The sequence below is a fragment of the Elephas maximus genome, chromosome 2, assembly GCF_024166365.1.
Source record: "Elephas maximus indicus isolate mEleMax1 chromosome 2, mEleMax1 primary haplotype, whole genome shotgun sequence".
Lineage (NCBI taxonomy): Eukaryota > Metazoa > Chordata > Mammalia > Proboscidea > Elephantidae > Elephas > Elephas maximus.
In genome coordinates, this window is record NC_064820.1 from 186,956,167 (window position 1) to 186,977,258 (window position 21,092).

The 21,092-nt window shown below is 45.9% G+C and overlaps 1 protein-coding gene across 2 annotated transcripts in view; it reads right to left on the minus strand.

Moving 5' to 3' along the window:
- Positions 1-21,092, minus strand: part of SLIT3 (slit guidance ligand 3) — a 783,747-nt gene that overhangs the window by 20,438 nt on the left and 742,217 nt on the right. Inside the window, exons 33-36 of one of the 2 annotated variants that reach the window (XM_049874284.1) lie at positions 13,718-13,872; positions 11,939-12,224; positions 10,319-10,527; positions 2,256-7,081 (exon numbers count right to left, since the gene is read on the minus strand). In XM_049874284.1, the coding sequence (XP_049730241.1) occupies positions 6,846-7,081; positions 10,319-10,527; positions 11,939-12,224; positions 13,718-13,872 (886 nt within the window). In that variant the 3' untranslated portion in view covers positions 2,256-6,845. Of the gene's footprint in view, positions 1-2,255; positions 7,082-10,318; positions 10,528-11,938; positions 12,225-13,717; positions 13,873-21,092 lie in introns of those variants that run through there. The other variant, XM_049874285.1, reaches the window with a different exon arrangement.

Genomic DNA, 21,092 nt, shown 5'->3' on the forward strand with positions numbered 1-21,092 from the left:
GTGTTTTGTTCTTACTGGGATAGACTCTTACTCTGGATACAGATTTGCCTTCCCTGCCTGTAATGCTTCTGCCAAAACTTCCATCCATGGACTTACTGAAAGCCTTATTCACCGTCGTGATATCCCACACAACATTGCCTTGGATCAAGGAACTCACTTCACTGCAAATGAAGTGTGGCAATGAGCCCATGCTCACGTAATTCACTGGTCTTACCATATTCCCCATCATCCTAAAGTAGCTGGCTTGTTAGAATGATGGAATGGCCTTCTAAAGGCACAATTATGGCGCTGGCTGGGTGGCAATACCTTGCAGGGTTGGAGCAATGTTCTCTAGAAGGCTGTATATTCTCTAAACCAGTGTCCACTATATGGTGCTGTATCTCCCATAGCCAGGATTCATGGGTCCAGGAATCAAGGGGTGGAAATGGAAGTGGTCCTGCTCACTTTTACTTCTAGTGACCCACTAACAAAATTTTTGCATCCTGTCCTTGCAACCCTATGCTTTGTGGGTCTAGAGGTCTTAATTCCAAAAAGAGGAATGCTCCCACCAGGAGACACAACACTGGTTCCATTGAACTGGATGTTAAGAATGCCACCTGGTCACTTTGGGCTCTTCATGCCTCTGGACCAACAGGCAAAGAAAGAAGTAACCATAATGGCTGGTGTGATTGATCCTTATTACCAAGGGGAAATCGGATTGATACGACTTAATGGAGGTAAAGAAAAGTATGTCAGCAATGCAGAAGATCCTTAGGATGTCTCTTAGTACGACCATGCCCTATGATTAAAGTCAATGGAAAGCTATAGTAACTCAATTTTGACATGGTTACTAATGGCCCAGACCCTTTAGGAATAAAGGCTTGAGTCACCCCACCAGGCAAAGAACCACAGTCAACTGAGGTGCTTGCCGAAGGCAAAGGGAATATGGAATGGGTGGTGGAAGAAGGTAGCTCTAAATACCATCTACAACCACGTGACCAGTTGCAGAAACAAGGAGGGTAATTGTTTCTAGTATTTCTTCCTTATTTTATGCTTACGAGTGTATCACACATATACATATATATATCTCAAATGTATTTGTTTTCTTCCCTCCCTCATTCCATTATTTATTATAAATTATAAGACGTAAACGGGGTTAGTGTGTTTTTGGTTGTATTCATGTTAGTTGTATCAGGTTAGGTGCAAGTACGACTTTATAATTGTCTTTATTTAGAGATTATGTATGGTTTAAGGAGATGTGTAGTTGTGTATAAGTGCCAAGGTGACAAGGGGTGGACTATGATGGTTAAGGTTATGTTGCAACTTTATTAGGCCATGATCTTCAGTGGTTTGGCAGATATTAGGTAATCATCCTCCATTTCATCATCTGACATGAGTAACCAATCAGTTCAAAGTGGCATTTCCTTGGGATGTGGCCTGTATCCAATATATATGGATATTCTGGCAAAGCTCACTCTCTCTGGATCCTGCATCTGACTTGTCATTTTCTCACCTCTGGTTCTTGGGATGTGAGCCAGCAGCCTGTTGTCTGACCTACCGATTTTGTGTTCATTGGCCCCTGCAACCACGCAAGAAGGGAGAAACCTCCAGCCTGACCTCTGAGCCGTGGATTTGGAGCTTGCCAGCCTCCAAGCTGTGTGAGCCATTTCCTTGAAATAAATCTCTCTCTATATTTATATCTATATGTATTTATATATGTACATTTCATTGGTTTTGCTCCTCTAGAGAACCCAGCCTAAGACAGACATTATCTTTGCTTATTTGCTGGTTGACAACAGACCCTCCCTCAGTTAAAGATCCAGTGGAACAAGGATTTTGTCTTGATCATTACTGTATTCCTTAGTGCTTAGATCAGTACTTGGCACATAGTAGATGTTCAATAAATGCTTATTAAAGGAATGAATTAAGTGGGGGGAATTTAATTAGGCACAGGAATTCCCAGGAGGAATTTTCCTTCATGTCTTAATAAGCATTCTCCTCCCCTGGTCTGGAGTGGCTTTCTCCCCTATGACCATTGGCACCCAGTCTATGACCATACAAACCACAACCCCACAGGCCCTAAACCATGTGTTGGGTCTTCTCTCCCATGTGTCTGGGGAACTCTGGATCCATTTCTCCCAGGTCATGGCCGAAGAAACTGATTTTTTGTCTAACTCTGCACTGGACTTGCCCAAACCCCATGAATGCAGTAATCTCTGCCCCAGGGAGGGTGAAGGTCATGGGTAAAATAAAACACACACCATGGAGCAGCACCGAGTTTTGGTTATTCACAAGAGCATCTGATAGCCCTTCTGTGACCCATCCATTTATTTTAATGACATCAGAGTATGACAGTATGTTGAAAAAAATGCACATTATTTATTCCATACTAAGGAAGTAGCATTATAACATTGCTTCTAAAAAGTCTTAAGTATTTTCCTACTAGAACCTCTTGTTGAGTTAGAGGAATAAGTTTGCCAAATGCCCAATTCAGTCTTTGCTGGTCCTGCGTAGCTACTGTCTCTCACCAACTTTTTCCAAGAGGCTCCTTTGGCACTGCTTAACCCCACACTAGAAAACATGGGTAAATGCCTCCAAGCCAGACAACTCCCTTAGCTTCCTGGTCATTGAGAATGCCCATAAAGATGGTTGTGGGGGAGGGCAAGGGCCCTCTCCTGGCCATCCAAGAGGTATTGGAGGGCCTGTCTCAGGTCTTGACCCTGCCTGGACGCCCACTGTGGAGCAGCAGAAAGAACCTTGCTTGGATTGGGTGGGCACTGGGTATACTTCTGCCTCTGGCACTAAGTTGCTGTCTGACTTTGATCTATGATCTATTCACTCATTTCTCTGAGCCTCAGTTTCTCCACCCACCAGGGATGCTGTAGTGTTTCTCAAGCTCTGACATCTGGGATAATGTCTTTGAAGGACAGATCATTTGATGCTATGGGCTTCTACTCCCAGGGAAGCAGGGGATGACTGCTCAGTTTTAGGTTACAGTCTGGTAATTTCTTTGGTTCTGGTGAAGGGCAAAGTTGGCCCAATCCTGGACCTGGTTACTCCTGGCTTCCTGAGGATCACCTGGGGGCTTTCCTTCTTTCCATCCCTGGTCTTGGGAGATCGCCTTTCCTCTCCTTGGCTCCTCTCCTTGTCCTTCTCTCTTTCCTCTTTCTGAAGCTTCAGACTCAGGTTCTTTGCTATAGGATTGCAAAGACAAAGCCAACTTCTAAAAAGGGCCTTTTGGCATGTCAGTAAAGGCAGTAAAAACAATAATAATCACAACAGCATCTTACATTTAAGGTTTTTAGTTTATACTTTACAAAAAGCTTTTAAATACACGATCACATCAGCCATTTTAGGATTCCTTCGTTGAGGCAAAGAGGGACCCTCCCTTCCCCTTTCTCTGAATCCTGCTCAGCAGGAAACCGAGCTTAAGCTAACATGTGTGCGTCCCCACACACAAACATCACAGCATCATTTTTACGGTGCAAATCAGTCAACTGAACTCTTCCTGCCCTTTGGGGCTTTCTGTTTCTAGAACTTGGCTGCTCCAGGAGAGTCTTAATCTCCATTTGTTGGAGAAATTTCATTTTGGTGAAAATTGTCTTAATGGTATTTGTATATAGAATTTCTTAAAGTTAAGGCTTCCAAACTTGGAGGAAGAGTCAAAACTCTCTGTCTCCTAAGTCACGCTGAGAGAAAGAACCAGTTCTTTAGGTGTCTTGGCTGCCTGCAGCTGGATTCAGGCTTGGCCCCAAGGGATGGTGGGCAGAGGGAGGCCTTAGGTTCTTTGGGAAGGTGGAGGGAAACCGCCAGCCTGGTGAGCCCTCCCAGAAGCCAGTGACCCTGGGTGGGGCTCTGGAGATGACAGGTGAATGGGCTTTGTGCAGGGTTGGGAGAGGCTAGCTAGGAATAAGGCCCACCCGCCTGTCTGCCTCTGCCTGGATGTAGTGGGCTGGTGGGCATGGGGGACGAGGCGGGGTATAGGGTAAATGGCAGGACTCCTCTTCCAGGGGAAAGCATCTGAGCTACCACAAAGACTTCTGTGACCCATCTGGAAATCGGCCTTTTCTAGTAACAACAAACTGAACAACTGGGACCCCCAAGGCCATTTTAGGTGGCAGAGCTCAGTGGTTCTCTGCATTGCCACCAGTTTTCTCCGTGAAACAGAGCTTGCCTTGCTATTCTCCTGCTTCTAAGCCCTCGCTGGTTCTCCATGGCCTAGCTTGGCATGCACAGCACTTTGTGGTCCAGCCCTGGCTTTCCTGTCCACTCCGTTTATCTGGCTCCCCAGTATGCATCCCACATTCCTGCTACCCCAGACCTCTGACTGCTCCCCAAACATGCCAATCCCTTTCAAATCTCACTGCTTTTTAATAGACCATTCCCCGGGATGTCCAATGCGTCTCCTTTCCCCTGGCAAACTCCTGTGCCTCCTTCAAGGCTCAGGATTGGAATCTCCTGCTCTGGACAGCCACTTCCTTGATTATACTGTCATTAGAGAACTCACTGTATGATAAAGCAATTGTCCATTTCCATGACTGTTTTGTCCCTGACTAGAGGCTTCTTAGTGGCGGGTCATGTTTCTTTCCCATGAGAGGCAATATGATTGTTTAAGTGAGGAAGTTCTGGAACCAGACAGCCTGGACTCAAATCCTGGCTCAACAGTGTATTAGATATGTGGTCTTTGGTAAGTTCTTTCAGTTCTCTGTGCCTCAGTTTTCTCAACTGTGAAATGGGTGAACAATGCCTTTACCATAGGGTTGTTTTAAGAATTAAATGAATTAATATATATATAAAACAATTAGAATGGTATCCGATGTATCATGTAGTAAGTACTAAATAAATGCTAGCTATTAATATTTAAAACAAACCTATCATAAGGTACAGTACCTGGATCATAATATATATCAACATGCATATTTTTAATTCCTCCATCATATCCTTCCCTTCCTCTTTTCTTCATCCCTCTTTTCTTTCCTCCTTCATATTTTCTTCCTTTCTTTACATTTTTAAACTCCCTCCCTCCCTTCTTTCCTTCCTTCCTTCCTTCCATCTTCCACTTGGCTTATGTTCCTCCATCTACCTTTCTTTTCTTTATCCCTTCTTTATTCTTTGCGCCTTTGGCCCACCACTGGTCCTCACAGGACAACTAGGCTTCTCTGGGGACACTCAGAGATAACAGATGACTGAGTCCCAAATAATGCTCCCTGAAACTTCTGCCATAGCGATTCTTTAAGGGAGATGAGATGGATAGTGAGAGACAGGGAGTTGGTTTGAACAGCTGAGATCCTTGGGCAACATGTACTAATGTGACAGCAGGCGGGGGCGGGGGGCGGGGAGAGATGGAAAGAGACAGGTGGCAAGGAAGTTCCCTTTAGGAAGGGATGTACATTCTTGGGATGGATTCAGAAGGCTGGAGTGGCTGCCTCTGCCCACATTGCCTCAATACTTTCTGGAATCTTCCTGGATAGTGGGGAGACAGAACAAGGAGTGAACAAGGTAGAACAAGGGCAGAAATAATAGCAGGAAAAAACAGCGACTTTCCTACACTTACACCATTCTGGAGAAAGGATCTGGAGCTTTGAGTCTGGGCTCCAGGCTTGGCTCTTCCACTAATCAGACATGTGGCTTAAGACAAGTGACAGAGCCTCATGGAGGCTTCCACTCCCTTTTCTATTGAAGGGGCTACACTACTTTACCCTTCCTAGGGCATGGGGGTTGCATGGATAAAATGAGACATAGTGCGATGTACATTTCAAAGCTAAGAGTGCTACAGGTGGGCAAGGGGTTTTTGTCATTATGAGGATGGCCTGGAAGGTCAGGCAGCAGAAGCCTATCTGTAGCACAGCAAAAGCCTCCAAGAACCTTCTGGAATCAGATCCCCCCCCAGTGCTGTGGGCAGGCTTGGCTCCAGGCCTTCCTCATCTCAGCAGCCCTGATCACTTGCCTTTCTAGTATCGCATTCCCATGGGAAGGTAGCTGAAGGAAAAGGGTGGGCCAGAACTTGCTAAGGAAGCGTGCCCGCGACTGGGGCTGAAGAGACAGCACGGCTCTTCTCCCACCTCTCAGGAGGATCCTGCTTCCAGGCAGGGAGGGGCAGGAAAAGAGCAGCTGTTTCAAAATTTGGCAAAACAGGCACAGATTAAACATGAGGCGGAGTTCAGACCAGGGCCAAGGCGGGAGAAGAGAGGTCTCCCAGAGGGCCCAGATACTGCTGGGGAATCCTGGGGTAGACGAGGGCAGAAGCTGCTTTGGGTCGTAGCTTTTCCTGGGCAGCTTGGGCACAGATAACCAGCACTCTTATAAGAGCTGGGTGCCTAAGGCAGGAAGGAAAAAAAAGGGTGGGGGGAGGGATGAAAACAAGAAGAAATAAAGAAAACTTGTCCTTCTCTCTTTCTCTTATTATTCCATTTCCTGAGTTCCGTAAGCAGGTCTTAGTTTCTGTTGCCGTGATAGTGTTTCATGAACATAAAAATGTCCTTCCTCTTCCTCGGTCTATGACTTCTTTATTCTAATCCTTTTATTTTAAAACATTTTTATTAGTCTTTTTTTTTTCCTTAAAATTTTTAACAGCTGTTTATCAGAACACAACAAATACACAACGCAAAACAAAACGCGGTAAAAATAACTCACTATTTGGTACATATACTCAGACGGTGTGATATATTTATATAATAAAAGATGAAAATAGTCACTTTCCATAATAAAAATAAGTTCTATTTTTTTTTTGTTTATTTTACAATATACTTAATATTCTCTTCTCCAGCTTCCTCTTTCTCACTCTGAATCTCAAGGGGATTCCACGTTGCTGTCCCAACCTCACCAAGCTGGAGTCTGAAAGGCGGTGGGTGGGTGGGCAGAGGGGCTTAGGAACACGGGCGGCAGCCACACTCTAAGTGTCTCTCCACCTCTTCCACGGACGAGGAGCCGTCCGTGCACTGGAAGACGTATTTCCGCCTTTTGCTGCGGATGGGCTGGCAGCACTGGGGCCCGCAGCCCCCGCGACATTCCATTATGGGCACCTTGGACGCTGTGGTGCACGAGGCATACCCTTTCTGGCGGCGGATCACCTCTCGGACTACCTCCCCCAGGCATGAATTCTCTGCAGAGGGCAGAAGAGGGTGGGTCAGGGTTCTGGCAGTGTAGAGGCCTGGCAGGACCGTGGGCAGTTCCTAGGTAGGCTGCTTTGAAACACTTGGTGAGCTGAAGACCATACATTACTTATTCATTCACTCGTCCATATACCCATGCGTCGTGCCATGCATCCATGCATCCATCCATCCAACTACTCTACAAGTGTTAAGCGCTTTTTCTGTGCCAGACTCTATACTAGACCCAGAGGATATAACTAAGCCCTGAGAATATAACGGTACCCAAGGCAGGCTTGGTCCCTGCCATTAAGGAACTTAAAGTCGAAACTAGAGGTTGCAAACTAGTAGACTTGAGCTAAATCCTCTCCTCAGACATGCTTTGATTGGCCTACACAAGCTCGAAAAAGAAATTGAATGGAACATTTAAAAACCAGGAAGTTTCATCTAAAATTTTGGATTTCTGGTTTCTTCGAAAATGAGAGATCTGATCCCGCATCTCTGCATTGCAACGATGGGCTAAAGTTGAGTGCTTTAGATAGAGCAGGAGCCCTCTGGTTTTGCCCCAGTCACCACCACTCCCTAATATCTGTTTTCTTTGGTCAGAGTCTGGACACTGATTATATAATCATTTAAGTAATATATTTGTAATGAGAAACTGAGGTAGATGCTACAAAGTCAAGGAACCTGTTTCTACATGAGCACAGAGCTGAGGAACTCGGCTTAGAGAAGTGATGAGGAGTAGGAGTTAATGAGGCAAAGAGACTTTTCCAGAAGTCCTAGGAATTACTGGAAGGAGGGGGAGGGGACTCCTATATCTGCTTGAATATCCTTAACTTTGGCTCAACTCTTCCTCTTGATCTCTCTGCTGTCCTCACTCCACTGGGAGAAAGCCCGCAGCAAGGCACTGAGGATGAGAGCAATGGACTTACAGCCAGACTCCTTGGTCACCCAGCCTCAGTCAAATCACTTGTCATCCCTGAGCCCCAGTTTCCTTGCCTGGAAAATTGTGACACGTTTTCCTGTCCTGCCTACTTCTTCAAGGCTGTTAGAAGCATCAGAGGAGACTGAGAATGACAAAGTGCTTTGTGCATTTAAAAGCTTTAGGTGTTTTAATACGATGTCATGTGAATTTGGTTAAGCTTGGTATAGTCTTTTAAACTACGAAATTATTAAAATGATCAGAAAGAGGCTAATAAGAGTGTGTGTGTGAGTGTGCATGTGTGAGGGGAGAGACAGCAAGAGTGCAACTGTGGTAAAATATTAACCATTGGGGGATCTGGGTGAAGGGGATATGAGAGCTGCTTATGTTGTCCTTGGAGCCCTGGTGACATAGTAGTTAAGAGCTCAGCTGCTAACCAAAAGGGTGGCAGTTTGAATCCACAAGCTGCTCCTTGGAAACCCTATGGGGCAGTTCTACTCTGTCCTATAGGGTTGCTATGAGTCGGAATTGACTCGACAGCAATGGGTTTATTTTTTTAATGCTGTCCTGGTGATTTTTCTGTGAGTCTAAATTTATTTCAAAAGAAATTATTTAATTAAAACATTAAAAAAAAGATCAGTTTTGGTTAAGAATTGTATTTAATCTAGGTATAAAAAGAGTTCTCTAGTGACAGGGGGTGGTCTGTCTGGGACTCTGGTGTTAGGGAGGAAACCTTCTCAGTTTCCTTACAGGAGAACAGACCCCATGGTAAGACAGAACAATCTTAATTTGAAAGCAGCTGGAATTAATACAATAATGGGGCCACTAACTGAGATAAGAAATTTGATGTTTATGAGGACAGGTCAGACCAAGGAACTGTCTTCTGTTCCCGAGGGGAGGACTGGGACAAGCCCGTAGAGCAGCTTCTGGAACGTTAAGGCACATATGAATCACTGTAAGCTCTTGTTAAAATGCAAGTTGTGACTCAAGAGATGGTGGCTGAGGCCTGAGAATCTGCATGTCTCACAAGCTCCCAGGTGACGTCCAGGCTGCTGGTCAGAGGGTCACACAGAAGGGTTAGGGTGTAGACTAGCTGTGAAGGCATGACATCTCAGGGACCAATAGTTGTTAAAGAAGAGAAAAGGTCAACCACCCAAAAGGCTCGTGGTTCCTCCTGCTCAGAAAAGTCCACAGATGATCATTTTCGACACTTATTTGTTTTATTTTTAAATTAGTTTGATCCTTGGTTTTTACGTCATTTATCATCTAATTATAAAATGTTAAAAATCCAAACTTGAAGAATCTGTCTCAACTTGTGATCTTTTATTTAGTATAGCACTTAGTCCTCACAATAAACCTATGGAGTAGGTGCTATGAATTATCTGTACTTTACAAACGAGGAAAGTGGGGACCAGAGAAGTGAAGTATGTTGCTCAAGGTCATACGGGTTATAAATGCAAAGCTCAGTCGTCTTGATAATTCTGCCTCCCACTTTAAGAATCTTGACGTGAATTTTTTATGGAGCTAGGCTATGATATAGTCCACCTACCAAACTCCTAGTACTGGGTGACAGTGCCAGGTACTTTACATCTCATTTTATCCTCACAAAACCTTATAAGAAGTAGGGTAGCCAGCCTCCAAGATGACCCCGGTGATCCCTACCTCCTGGTATTCATGCCTTCTATGTTGTTCCCTCCCACACTGAATACAGCTAACCTGGGTGACCAACATGATCTTGTGGAAATGATGGTGTAAGTGACTTCACATAGACACTGTGGCTTCCTTCTGGCTCTATCTTTCATTGTTTACTCTGGGGGAAGCCAGCTGCCCTGTTGAGAGCACCCTTGAGCAGCGTATAGAGACACTCACATGGGGCGGAACTGAGGCCTCCTGCCAACAACCAGTACCATGTGGGTGTACCACCTTGGAAGCAGATCCTCCAGCCTCAGTTAAGCTGCACTGGGTTAAGATCCTCCAGCACTCAGTTAAGTGCTGCACTGAATGCAGCCTCAAGAGAGACCCCAACTGGAACTATCCAGTTGAGCTGCTCTGAAATCCTGGTCTACAGGAACTGTGTAGGATAAATAATGTTTATTGTGGTTTTGAGCTGCTATGTTTTAGAGTAACACATTACACAGCAATAGATAACTGATACAGCAAAGTATTGTTTCATTCTAGCTTTCAAGACAAGGGGATTGAGGTTTAGAAAGATTAAGTGACTTGACCAAGGTTACTAAGTGGCACAGCCAGAACTGGAACCCAGGCAGTCCAACTCTGGAGTTCAACTCTGACCCCCACATCCTCCCTTCCACATGCACAGGGGTCTCACCTTGTTCGCAGTGCTCTCCACTGAAGCCGGGCTGGCACAGGCAGTAGGGCTCCCCTCGATCTGAGACGTGGCACTGCCCGTGGTGACACTTGAAGGCTGCACAGGCATTGGCAGAGTCATTCTTGTGGTCACACAAGGCTCCTCCATAGCCCTCGGCACACACGCATGTGTATGAGGTCCCAGTTGCCACACATTTTCCATGGCTGCAGCTGGGGACAGAGGAGAGAGTGAGAAAGGGAAGCAGAGCAGAGTCGGTACTGCCGGAGGCTTCCTCTGTCCACATGGCCAGGGACGAGGCTTTGCCAGGCCTGGCCCACTTTCAGGGGCTGTGGGACCCAGGGCTGAGTGTAGCCTTCTCTATCCCATGGTCCGCCCTCCTCCGGCCCAGTGCCTGAGTCTTTCTCTTTTCTGAAATACCCTACTCCAGTGTCCCGTCTGCTGGAGGCTCTTTAGCATCACCTAATGTTCACTGCCAGCTGTGACCTCAACAGAGACTGGCTGGATGGTTTTTTTTACACACAGACATTACAATTTTCACATCCAAATGGCAAGCCACTGCTTGGAAGAATCTAAGCTTACTCTAAGCATTTTAATGGCTCTACTACCTTAAATGGTAATAATAACACTCCTATTATGACTATGACTACCACCACCACTACCACCACCATGACGATGACTACTACCATCAGCGAGCACCACTTGCTATCTGCCAAGCATGGTGTTAAGTGCTTTACAACTAGCATCACTCTTGATTTCCACAAAAACCCTCTGCTGCTTCTATGTAGTGGAGAGTCTTATCCGTATCTCATAGATGAGGAAACTGAGGCCAGGAGTGTAATTCCAAAGCCTAGATTCTGAACCATGATGGATTATTCTCCCTACTGGGATGACATTCAAAGTCAAGATTCATATTAATTATAGACCAACGTGCACACACACACACATACTCAAGAGCTTCACAGGAAACTCAAACCCTTTATAACTGCTCCTTATTCCCGATCCAAGATACCATTTCCCAACTTGCTTGGCCAACCAAATTACCAGTATTGGCTCTGGTGTTATTTTTGGCTGATTCAGATTTCCTAACCCTGAACCAGAGAATGGTGGGCCCTCAAGAAATATTTGTTGAATAAATGAATGAATGATTATTCTTTGTGATTCCAGTTCAGGGCCGCCGTGCATGTCTACACAGGGCAACAGCTCAGGAGGTAGCCAGGCTGGGGCTGACATTCACTCTGGCTGCACTGACCATGCTGAGTGCCCACGGGGCTGCATTGGCTCAAAGGCGGCACACTCTTCTTCCTCACAGAGAGGCAGCACAGGGGCTTGCTGCGACTCTGTTCAGGTTCTAAAGGGCGCTTAGCAGAGACATCCCTGGGGTGTTTTCAGCAAGGCCCTCTCATACTGATGCCTCTGAGAGAGGCCTGCTTTTTGGGTGTATAAGCTTAGCATCTCTACCTTCTAAGCAGCTGCACCTTACATGGATCCTATCTAGAGTTGAACCACAATGTCCCTGGCTTCCACTAGTGCCATTTCTCAGGCAGGGCAGTGGTAGGGGGCAGGGCCTGAGTCCATGGTGGGAGCCCGAGGAGAATGCCCTCGGGCTCCCGGGATACTGACCTGTGGCCGAGGCAGGGGTCCCAGGTCTCCTGGTCGCAGAGCGGGCCAGCCCATCCCGGGTGGCACTCGCACACCACGCTGTCCTTCTCCACTGCGCGGCACAGGCCGTGCTTGCACACGGAGCAGGACTTGCAGCCCGGTGAGACCCCCAGTGACTGCGGTGGGAGGGCCTTGAAGTCCTGCAGCTCATTGTTGATGCGCACCTCGTGGATGCAGCCATGGAACCCGCCCAGTGGCCGGTCCCCACCCTGACGCAGGGCAGAGAGGCCGGTGGAGGTGGGGATACCTACAGAAGGGGACATCAGAACAATGGCCTGAATACCCTCACCTGTTCACTGCCTGACCCAGTCCTCCCCTCAGAACGAGGAAGAGGTCTCTATGGTGCTCATGGCTATGTAGTCACAGTGCTGGGCCTCTGCTGCGCAGATCAAGGTCATGAGCCAAACTGGCCCCCCTCAGTCTTATCCACACAAGGACATGGATTCTTTGCCCCACACTGACTCTTTAAAACACTTGTGTTAAGTGCCAATATTTAAATATAGAAAGCTTCACATATGAATCCAAATTTCAGGCTTCCCCAGGACAATGAGGCGATCTGATGGCCCACCGCTATCCATGTGGCCGCAGTTGACTGGACTGACTATTCCCTTTGGACGGGAGGGGGTACCAGATGACTCAACTGACCCCACCAGTCTCCTCAGACCTTGGTTACAGCCCCGGCAGAATCTGAGAGAACACAGGCTGGGCGAGCTACAGTCTGGGGGAGAAAGGAGAGATTTGGGGCAGCAGCCTTGATCAGTGGAACTTTGGGGAGAAAGATGTTTCCAGGCCGTTTTGTTGCTTTATGTGCTACAAGATAGAGGGGGCTATTGGTGCCCATTGCCCTTCTCAGAGTCTGTAAGGGAGCAATTGATAAAGACCTACGTTGCCTTCCAATGAAGTTTCTGTGTTGTCTCCCCTTCTAAAGCCCCTCCCTCCTGATGGGAGCCTAAGACAGGCCTGAAAGTGGACCCAGAGGACCCAGTTTTGGGGAGCAATAGCCTTTATCTGGGGAGAAGCTGTTTACCCTCTGGGACTGCTCTGGGCCAAATGCATTCTTGGAACCCCTTGAGCATGGACTGCTTGTTAACAATGTCGACTCCTAGACTAATTCCAGCCCTTTGGAGATGAATTTCTTGGGGCTAATTCTCAGGAATCTCTGTGTTGAACAAGCTGCTCAGGTGACTTTTTGCCCATAAAGCTTTGAGAACTACTGGCCCAGGTCCTGCCAGACAGGTGGTTACTTTTCCATTTGGCCTTTATATGACCTTAATCTCAAACCTGCTCTGCTGCGTTCCTGAGCTGAGCCTCACAGCCTCAGAGGAGGCGGCAGGGCAGAGGGAATGTGGCCTGAGGTCTACAGACGGCCCGGACCCCTGCCTCCATCTCCTGCCTCTCTCTTCTTTTCTTACTCCATTCCCATTCCATCTGCACAGCCCCCACCCCCTCCCCACTTGTAATTTCAAAGGAGCCATGCTTTCTTTCTCTCTCCTTTCTAAGCATCTGCACAGACTGTGTTCCTCTGCCTGGGCGACTCTTCCTCACCTGGTGTGGTTAATGCCTATTCACCCTTTAGGAATCAGCTTCGTTGTCATTCCTCCAGGAAGCCTTCCTTGATTGGCTGTGGCAGGGGGCACAGAGAGGAGAGCAGGGGAACCCCTGCCAGTGGCCTGGGTGTGGGTACACAGATGGCAGGTGGGTGGTAGAGAAGGGAGGGGTGGTAGGGGAGGAGGACTTTACCTCCAAGGTAGAGGGGGCTGTTGATGCTCATTGCTGGCTGCTTCTGGAGCTTCCCCAGACTCTTGGGGACTCCTTTATCCACCACCAGGTTCAGGGTCTGGTTCAGCATCACCAGCTCCACACTGTGAAACTGCCCGTCATTCACCGTCTCCACGCTGGGCAGCAGACAAGGAGAGAGAGCCAGAGGGTTCGCTGAGTGCCTTTCTCAGCCAGGCACAGTGCTGTGAACTTGACTTGCATTTTTTTTCCTTGAAGTTTTTATTTGGAAATAATTTCAAACTTGTATAAGTTGCAAAAACAAAAATAACACAGAGGACATCTACCACCTAGATTCCTTTAGTGCGCTCATTTGCTTTCTCATTTGTTCTTTTTCTCCATATAAATGAATGAAAAAATGAATAAACACGTACACATGTTTACATATACATGCATATATCCATGTATGCACATTTGTATATGTGCGTGTTATGGATTGAATTGTGTCCCGCCTGGAAATATGTGTTGGAATCCTGACCCTGTGGATGTAATCCTGCTTAGAAATAGGGTTTTCTTTGTTATGTTAATGAGGATGTATCAGTGTAGAACCAAATGAAAAACCAAACCCACTGCCTTCACGTCAATTCAGACTCATAACAGCCCTACAGGATGGAGTAGAACTGCCCGATAGAGTTTCCAAGGAGTGCCTGGCAGATTCGAACTGCCAACCTCTTGGTTAGCAGCTGTAGCACTTAACCACTACGCAACCAGGGTTTCCGTATTGGTGTAGGGTATGACCCAAACCTCATCACTTCTGAGTGATATAAGAGCAGCAGAGACACAGAGACAGACAAGGACAAACTGGGGAAGACAGAAGCACACGTGGGATTGCCAAGGAGCTGAGGAACCTGGGGCTATGGAAGCTGAGACAAGTATCCTCTCCCAGAGCCCACAGAGATTTCCCCTAGAGCCGGTACCCTGAATTTGAGCTTCTAGTCTCCTAAACCGAGAGGACATAAATTTCAGTTCTCTAAAGCTATCCACTTGTGATACTTCTGTTACAGCAGTACCATATTACTAAGACAGTGTGTGTGTATATATATATACATATATGTATGTACACACATAACCAAAACCAACTCATGGCAACCCTATGTGTGTCAGAGTAAAACTGTGCTCCATAGGGCTTTCAATGGTTGATTTTTCAGAAGCAGATGGCTAGGCTTTTTTTCTGAGGTGCCTCTGGGTGGACTCAAGCCACCAATGTTTTGGTTAGCAGTGAGCATGTTAACTATTTGTGCCATCTAGGAACTCCATAATATATACATATACACATGATTTTTTTCTGAACCATTTAAAGGAAAGTTACATACCTCAGGGCCCTTTACCCCTTAGATGAAGGATACGGCTAATCTCTTACAAAAGCAGAGTATAGTTATCAACTTTGGCAAGTTTACCATTGATATCTTGCTTTTATCTAAACTGCCATCATATTCTAATTTGTCACTTGACTCAATGATGTTCTTGATAGCATTTTTTTTTCCTTCCTGTATAGGATCCAGTCTAGGGCCAGGTATTGCATTTGGTTGTCATTATTTGCATTCTTTTCTGTCATTTCCCCAGAGTTAAGCCAACTCTACCCTCAGCACACCATCTTAGTTGTTGCTCTACCTGCACACCACCCGGACCATTATTTATTTAACATCTTTATCTTCAATTGTTCCATTTTTTCTCTTCAAATATCAGTAAAAATGTAAGGTCAGAATTTTTCTAAGGAACATTATGCACAAAGAAATAAGCTTTGATGTGACTTTCATATTTTTTCCTGGTACATACGAATAAAAAAATTACTTCACAGTTAAAATTTCAATCGTGTGTCTTTGTCCCACCTAAATTCATCTCATGCCCCATCAGTGGGATATAATGTCACGCAACAATCCTACAAGCCAGGTTTGTTGCTCTCATTGCAGAAATGAGGAGCAGAGACTCAGTGAGGTTAAGTAATTTAACAAAAACCAAACCCATTGCCGTCGAGTTGATTCCGACTCATAGCAACCCTATAGGACAGAGTAGGGCTGCCCCATTTAGTTTCCAAAGAGTTCCTGGTGGACTCGAACTGCCAAAGTTTTGGTTAGCAGCTGTAGCTCTTAACCACTAAGTGACCAGGGTAATTTACCTAAGGTAAATCCCACAGATAATAAGTGATTGAACAGGGATTTGAACCAAGGTCCTTCCAGCTTTGAAACCACCTGCATTCTCCCTATGCTGCCTGTGATAGTATCAGATGCCACTCACTAAGGGCTTGCAACAGGCAAGATAAGGTGTTGGATGGTTTGCTTATATTATTTAAGCTTTATGACAATTCTATGATGTGGGTGTCCAGAGAGGTTAAGTGGTTTGTCTGAACTCACCCAGCTAGTAAGTGCCAGAGGCAGAATTTCTAGCCAAAACTTTTGAAGTTCTATTTTTTCAACTACTCTGGAGCCTTGGTGGCACTGTAGTTAAGAGCTCGGTTGCTAACCAAAAGGTCAGCTGTTCAAATCTACCAGCCGCTCCTTGGAAATCCCGTGGGGGCAGTTCTACTCTGTCCTATAGGGTCGCTATGAGTCGGATTCGAGTCAGAATCAACTCGACTGCAATGGGTTTTTTTTTTTTTTTTTTTTTTCCACCCTAGGTAGAAAGAGCACTGGTGGTGTAACAGTTAAGTGTTCAGCTGCTACCCGAAAGGTTGGCTGTTTGAACTTGCCCAGTGGCTCCATGGGGAAAAAGCCCTAGTAATCTGCTCCCGTAAAGATTACAGCCCAGAAATCTCTAGGAGGCAGGTCTATTCTGTCACATGGGGTTGCTATGGAATCGACTCAATGGTACACAACAAAAAGGACCTTGGCAGTGGCTGGCAGAGAGCAGTGATGGGAGGTGACAGAGGACTTTGGGGATGTGACACCTCTTTCCCTTAAGAAAAGGCTCATTGAGGAGCAGGCTGAGCTCTGTCTTATCCATTCAGGTGTAGAGACTTCCTTTGCCTTTAAGCTCTCTCCAGTAGATTCCTGTTGGCTTCAATAGGAGAAACTCAGCATGCAGGTGGCACTGATTACCCAGGCAGGCAGGTACAGCTTCAGTGACCAACTCAGATTAGACATTTTAGCAGCTAAGCAGGCCAGAGAAATGCTTGGGAGAAGACAGGCTAAGCTGGGGTGTAGGGCAGAAAGCACAGCATTCATTCCAGCTCATTATTGCTGGGTGGGACCACGGCCAATCACAGAACCCAACTGGGTCTCAGTTTCTTCATCTATAAAAGAGGAGAATAAGTTCACAAAATTCTCTTGGTGATCAAATAAGAGAAGGTTCATGAAAGTGCTTTGTAGAACATAAATTACAGGGAAAATATGTTGTTGTTGTTGTTAGGTGCCGTCGAGTCGGTTCCAACTCATAGTGACCCTATGTACAACAGAACAAAACACTGCCCGGTCCTGAGCCATCCTCACAATTGTTGTTATGCTTGGTTCCATTGTTGCTGCCACTGTGTCAATCCACCTTGTTGAGGGTCTTCCTCTTTTCGGCTGACCCTGTACTCTGCCAAGCATGATGTCCTTCTCAGGGACTGATCCCTCCTGACAACATGCCCAAAGTATGTAAGACACTGTCTCGCCATCCTTACCTCTAAGGAGCATTCTGGCTGTAATTCTTCTGGAACAGATTTGTTCATTCTTTTGGCAGTCCATAGTATATTCAATATTCTTCGCCAACACCACAATTCAAAGGTGTCAATTCTTCTTCGGTCTTTCTTATTCATTGTCCGGCTTTCACATGCATATGAGGTGACTGAGAACACCATGGCTTGGGTCAGGCACACCTTAGCCTTCAAGGTGACATCTGTGCTCTTCAACACTTTAAAGAGGTTCTTTGCAGCAGATTTACCCAGTGCAATGTGTCTTTTGATTTCTTGAACGCTGCTTCCATGGGTGTTGATTGTGGATCAGAGTAAAACGAAATCCTTGACAACTTCAATCTTTTCTCCATTTATTATGATGTTGCTCATTGGTCCAGTTGTGAGGATTTTTGTTTTCTTTATGTTGAGTTGCAATCCATACTGAAGGCTGTGGTCTTTGATCTTCATTAGTAAGTGCTTCAAGTCCTTTTCACTTTCAGCAAGCAAAGTTGTGTCATCTGCATAATGCATGTTGTTAACCAGTTTTCCTCCAATCCTGATGCCCCGTCTTTTTCATATAGTCCAGCTTCTCGGATTGTTTGCTCAGCACACAGATTAAATAGGTATGGTGAAAGAATACAACCCTGACGCACACCTTTCCTGACTTTAAACCAATCAGTATCCCCTTGCTCTGTCCAAACAACTGTCTCTTAATCTATGTAAAGGTTCCTCATGAGCACAATTAAGTGTTCTGGAATTCCCATTCTTTGCAATGGTATCCATAATTTGTTATGATCCACACAGTTGAATGCCTTTGCATAGTCAATAAAACACAGGTAAACATCCTTCTGGTATTCTCTGCTTTCAGCCAGGATCTGTCTGACATCAGCAGTGATATCCCTGGTTCCACGTCCTCTTCTGAAACCAGCCTGAATTTCTGGCAATTCCCTGTCGAAATACTACTGCAGCCGTTTTTGAATGATCTTCAGCAGAATTTTGCTTGCGTGTGATATTAATGACATTGTTCTATAATTTCCACATTCATTGCATTCATCGTGAAAAAGAACATTTTAAGATCTATCCTGGAGTTCAACGCTGTCAGTGATAGGATAATATCCATACGCCTACAAGGAAGACCAGTTAATACGACTATTATTGAAATTTACACACCAACCACTAGGGCCAAAGATGAATAGAATATTTTTATCAGCTGCTGCAGTCTGAAATTGATCAAGATGCATTGATAATTACTGGCGATTGGAATGCGAAAGTTGGAAACAAAGAAGAAGGATCAGTAGTTGGAAAATATGGCCTTGGTGATAGAAACAGTGCCGGAGGTCTAATGATAGAATTTTGCAAGACCAATGACTTCTTCGTTGCACACACCTTTTTTCACCAACATAAACGGTGACTATACACATGGACCTCACCAGGTAGAACACACAGAAATCAAATTGACTACATCTGTGGAAAGAGACGATGGAAAAGCTCAATATCATCAGTCAGAACAAGGCCAGGGGCCGACTGTGGAACAGACTATCAATTGCTCATATGCAAGTTCAAGCTGAAATTGAAGAAAATCAGAGCAAGTCCACGAGAGCCAAAATATGACCTTGAGTATATCCCACCTGAATTTAGAGACAATCTGAAGAACAGATTTGATGCATTGAACACTAGTGACCAAAGACCAGACGAGCTGTGCAAGGACATCATACATGAAGAAAGCAAGAGGTCACTGAAAAGACAGGAAAGAAAGAAAAGACAAAGATGGATGTCAGAGGAGACTCTGAAACTTGCTCTCGAATGTCGAGCAGTTAAAGCAAAAGGAAGAATTGAAGTAAAAGAACTGAATATTTCAAAGGGTGTCTTGAGAAGACAACGTAAAGTATTATAATGCCATATGCAAAGAGCTGGAGATGGAAAACCAAAAGGGAAGAGCACGCTCGGTGTTTCTCAAGCTGAAAGAACTGAAGAAAAAATTCAAGCCCTGAGTTGCAATAGTGAAGGATTCTATGGGGAAAATATTAAATGACACAAGAAGCATCAAAAGAAGACGGAAGGAATACACAGAGTCATTATACCAAAAAGAATTAGTCGATGTTCAACCATTTCAAGAGGTGGCATATGATCAGGAACTGATGGTACTGAAGGAAGAAGTCCAAGCTGCTCTGAAGGCATTGGCAAAAAACAAGGCTCCAGGAATTCATGGAATATCAATTGAGATGTTTCAACACACAGACGCAGTGCTGGAGGTGTTCACTCATCTATGCCAAGAAATATGGAAGACAGCTTCCTGGCCAACTGACTGGAAAAGATCCATATTTATGCCTATTCCCAAGAAAGGTGGTCCAACTGAATGTGGCATTATAGGGAAAATATAAGCAATCATTATTAGTGTTATTAATAATATTAAAAGCAACAACTGGAACCTACCATTGCCTTCAAAAAAGTGACCCCTGCTCTAATGGTAATCTCTGAGAGAAAGTGATGGCAGAGGGGAATATAAGGGAGCCTAGGACCCTCCCAAATCCATTAGGAACTCTCTTTTCTCATACCCATCCATCCACCCATACACTCACTTACCTACCCACCCACCTACCTATCCATTCGTCCACCCATCTATCCATCCATCTATCCATCCATTCACATTCATCCATCCATCCACCCACCCACCCACTGTCCACTGAGTATCTGTATAAGCCACATTACTCTAGGGATCACTGACTAACAGGACAGACAAGGAACCTGCACCCACAGAGCTCACGTTCTGCTCTCTTTATCCTTCCCTCTAAATCAAATGTCCAACTTATCAAAGTAAGGCCTGGTTGAGAAATAGGATAGTGGGGCGTGGGCTGGAGTGGTAGTCAAGAGAGTCCGTTGAGGGATCTGGTTTTGTGATGAGAAGCCAAAACGCTATCCAAAGCAAAAGCTTTTCTATTTCAGAAGCCACCAGCTGCTCCAAGTAGTGTACCAAGGGCAAGATAGCAGACAGGTTTTGCAGACTTGTTAGTGGTGATGGTGGGTGGGGGAATGAGGTCTGGTGTGAGAGTCCACAAGCTTCTGACTTTGAGCCCTCACATACAGCTTTCTAAACACACATGGAAAAAATTCAGATATACCTCCAAACCATCCAGTAAACTGATGCTGCCCTGAATGCTAATGAGCTTCCCATTGCTGGAGGTGTGTAAACAGAAGCTGGGCAGCCACCTGTCAGAGAGGAATGCTGGAGAGAAAAAACAGCTCTGGGTGGGTGGTCTTGGCAGTACCTTCCAATTTTAAGATTCAGAGAATCTGGGGCAGCTGCATTCCCATTATAGACACACACAGACACAGCAAACACACACCATTAACCCCTTCCTGGCTGCTGGCTCTAAGTCTGTTCCCTTCTCCCCCCCTTTCTGTGCTCCTCCACTGGCCCAGGCCCTGGTGCATTGCCCCCCAGGCAGCCACCTGGAGACAGCCGTTGGCAGGAGCTGCAGGAGCAGGAGCCACAGGCAGAGAGGCCTGTGTGGTGCCAACCTCTGCCCCTGACAAAGTGCTGGGCTCCCCAGTGCCCCAGCCACCAGACTCCATGGAGGCCCTCGCCTGATGCCCACATGGAAGAGGCCAAGGGCAGGCCCCACCTCCCGGTATGCTCTTCAGCCGTAAGAGTTCCAGCTTGGGGGCCACAGAGACCTGGTATCACACTGGGTCCTCCAGTGAGGGAGCCAGGGCACTGCACATCACTTCTCTAAGCCGCAGTTCCCACTT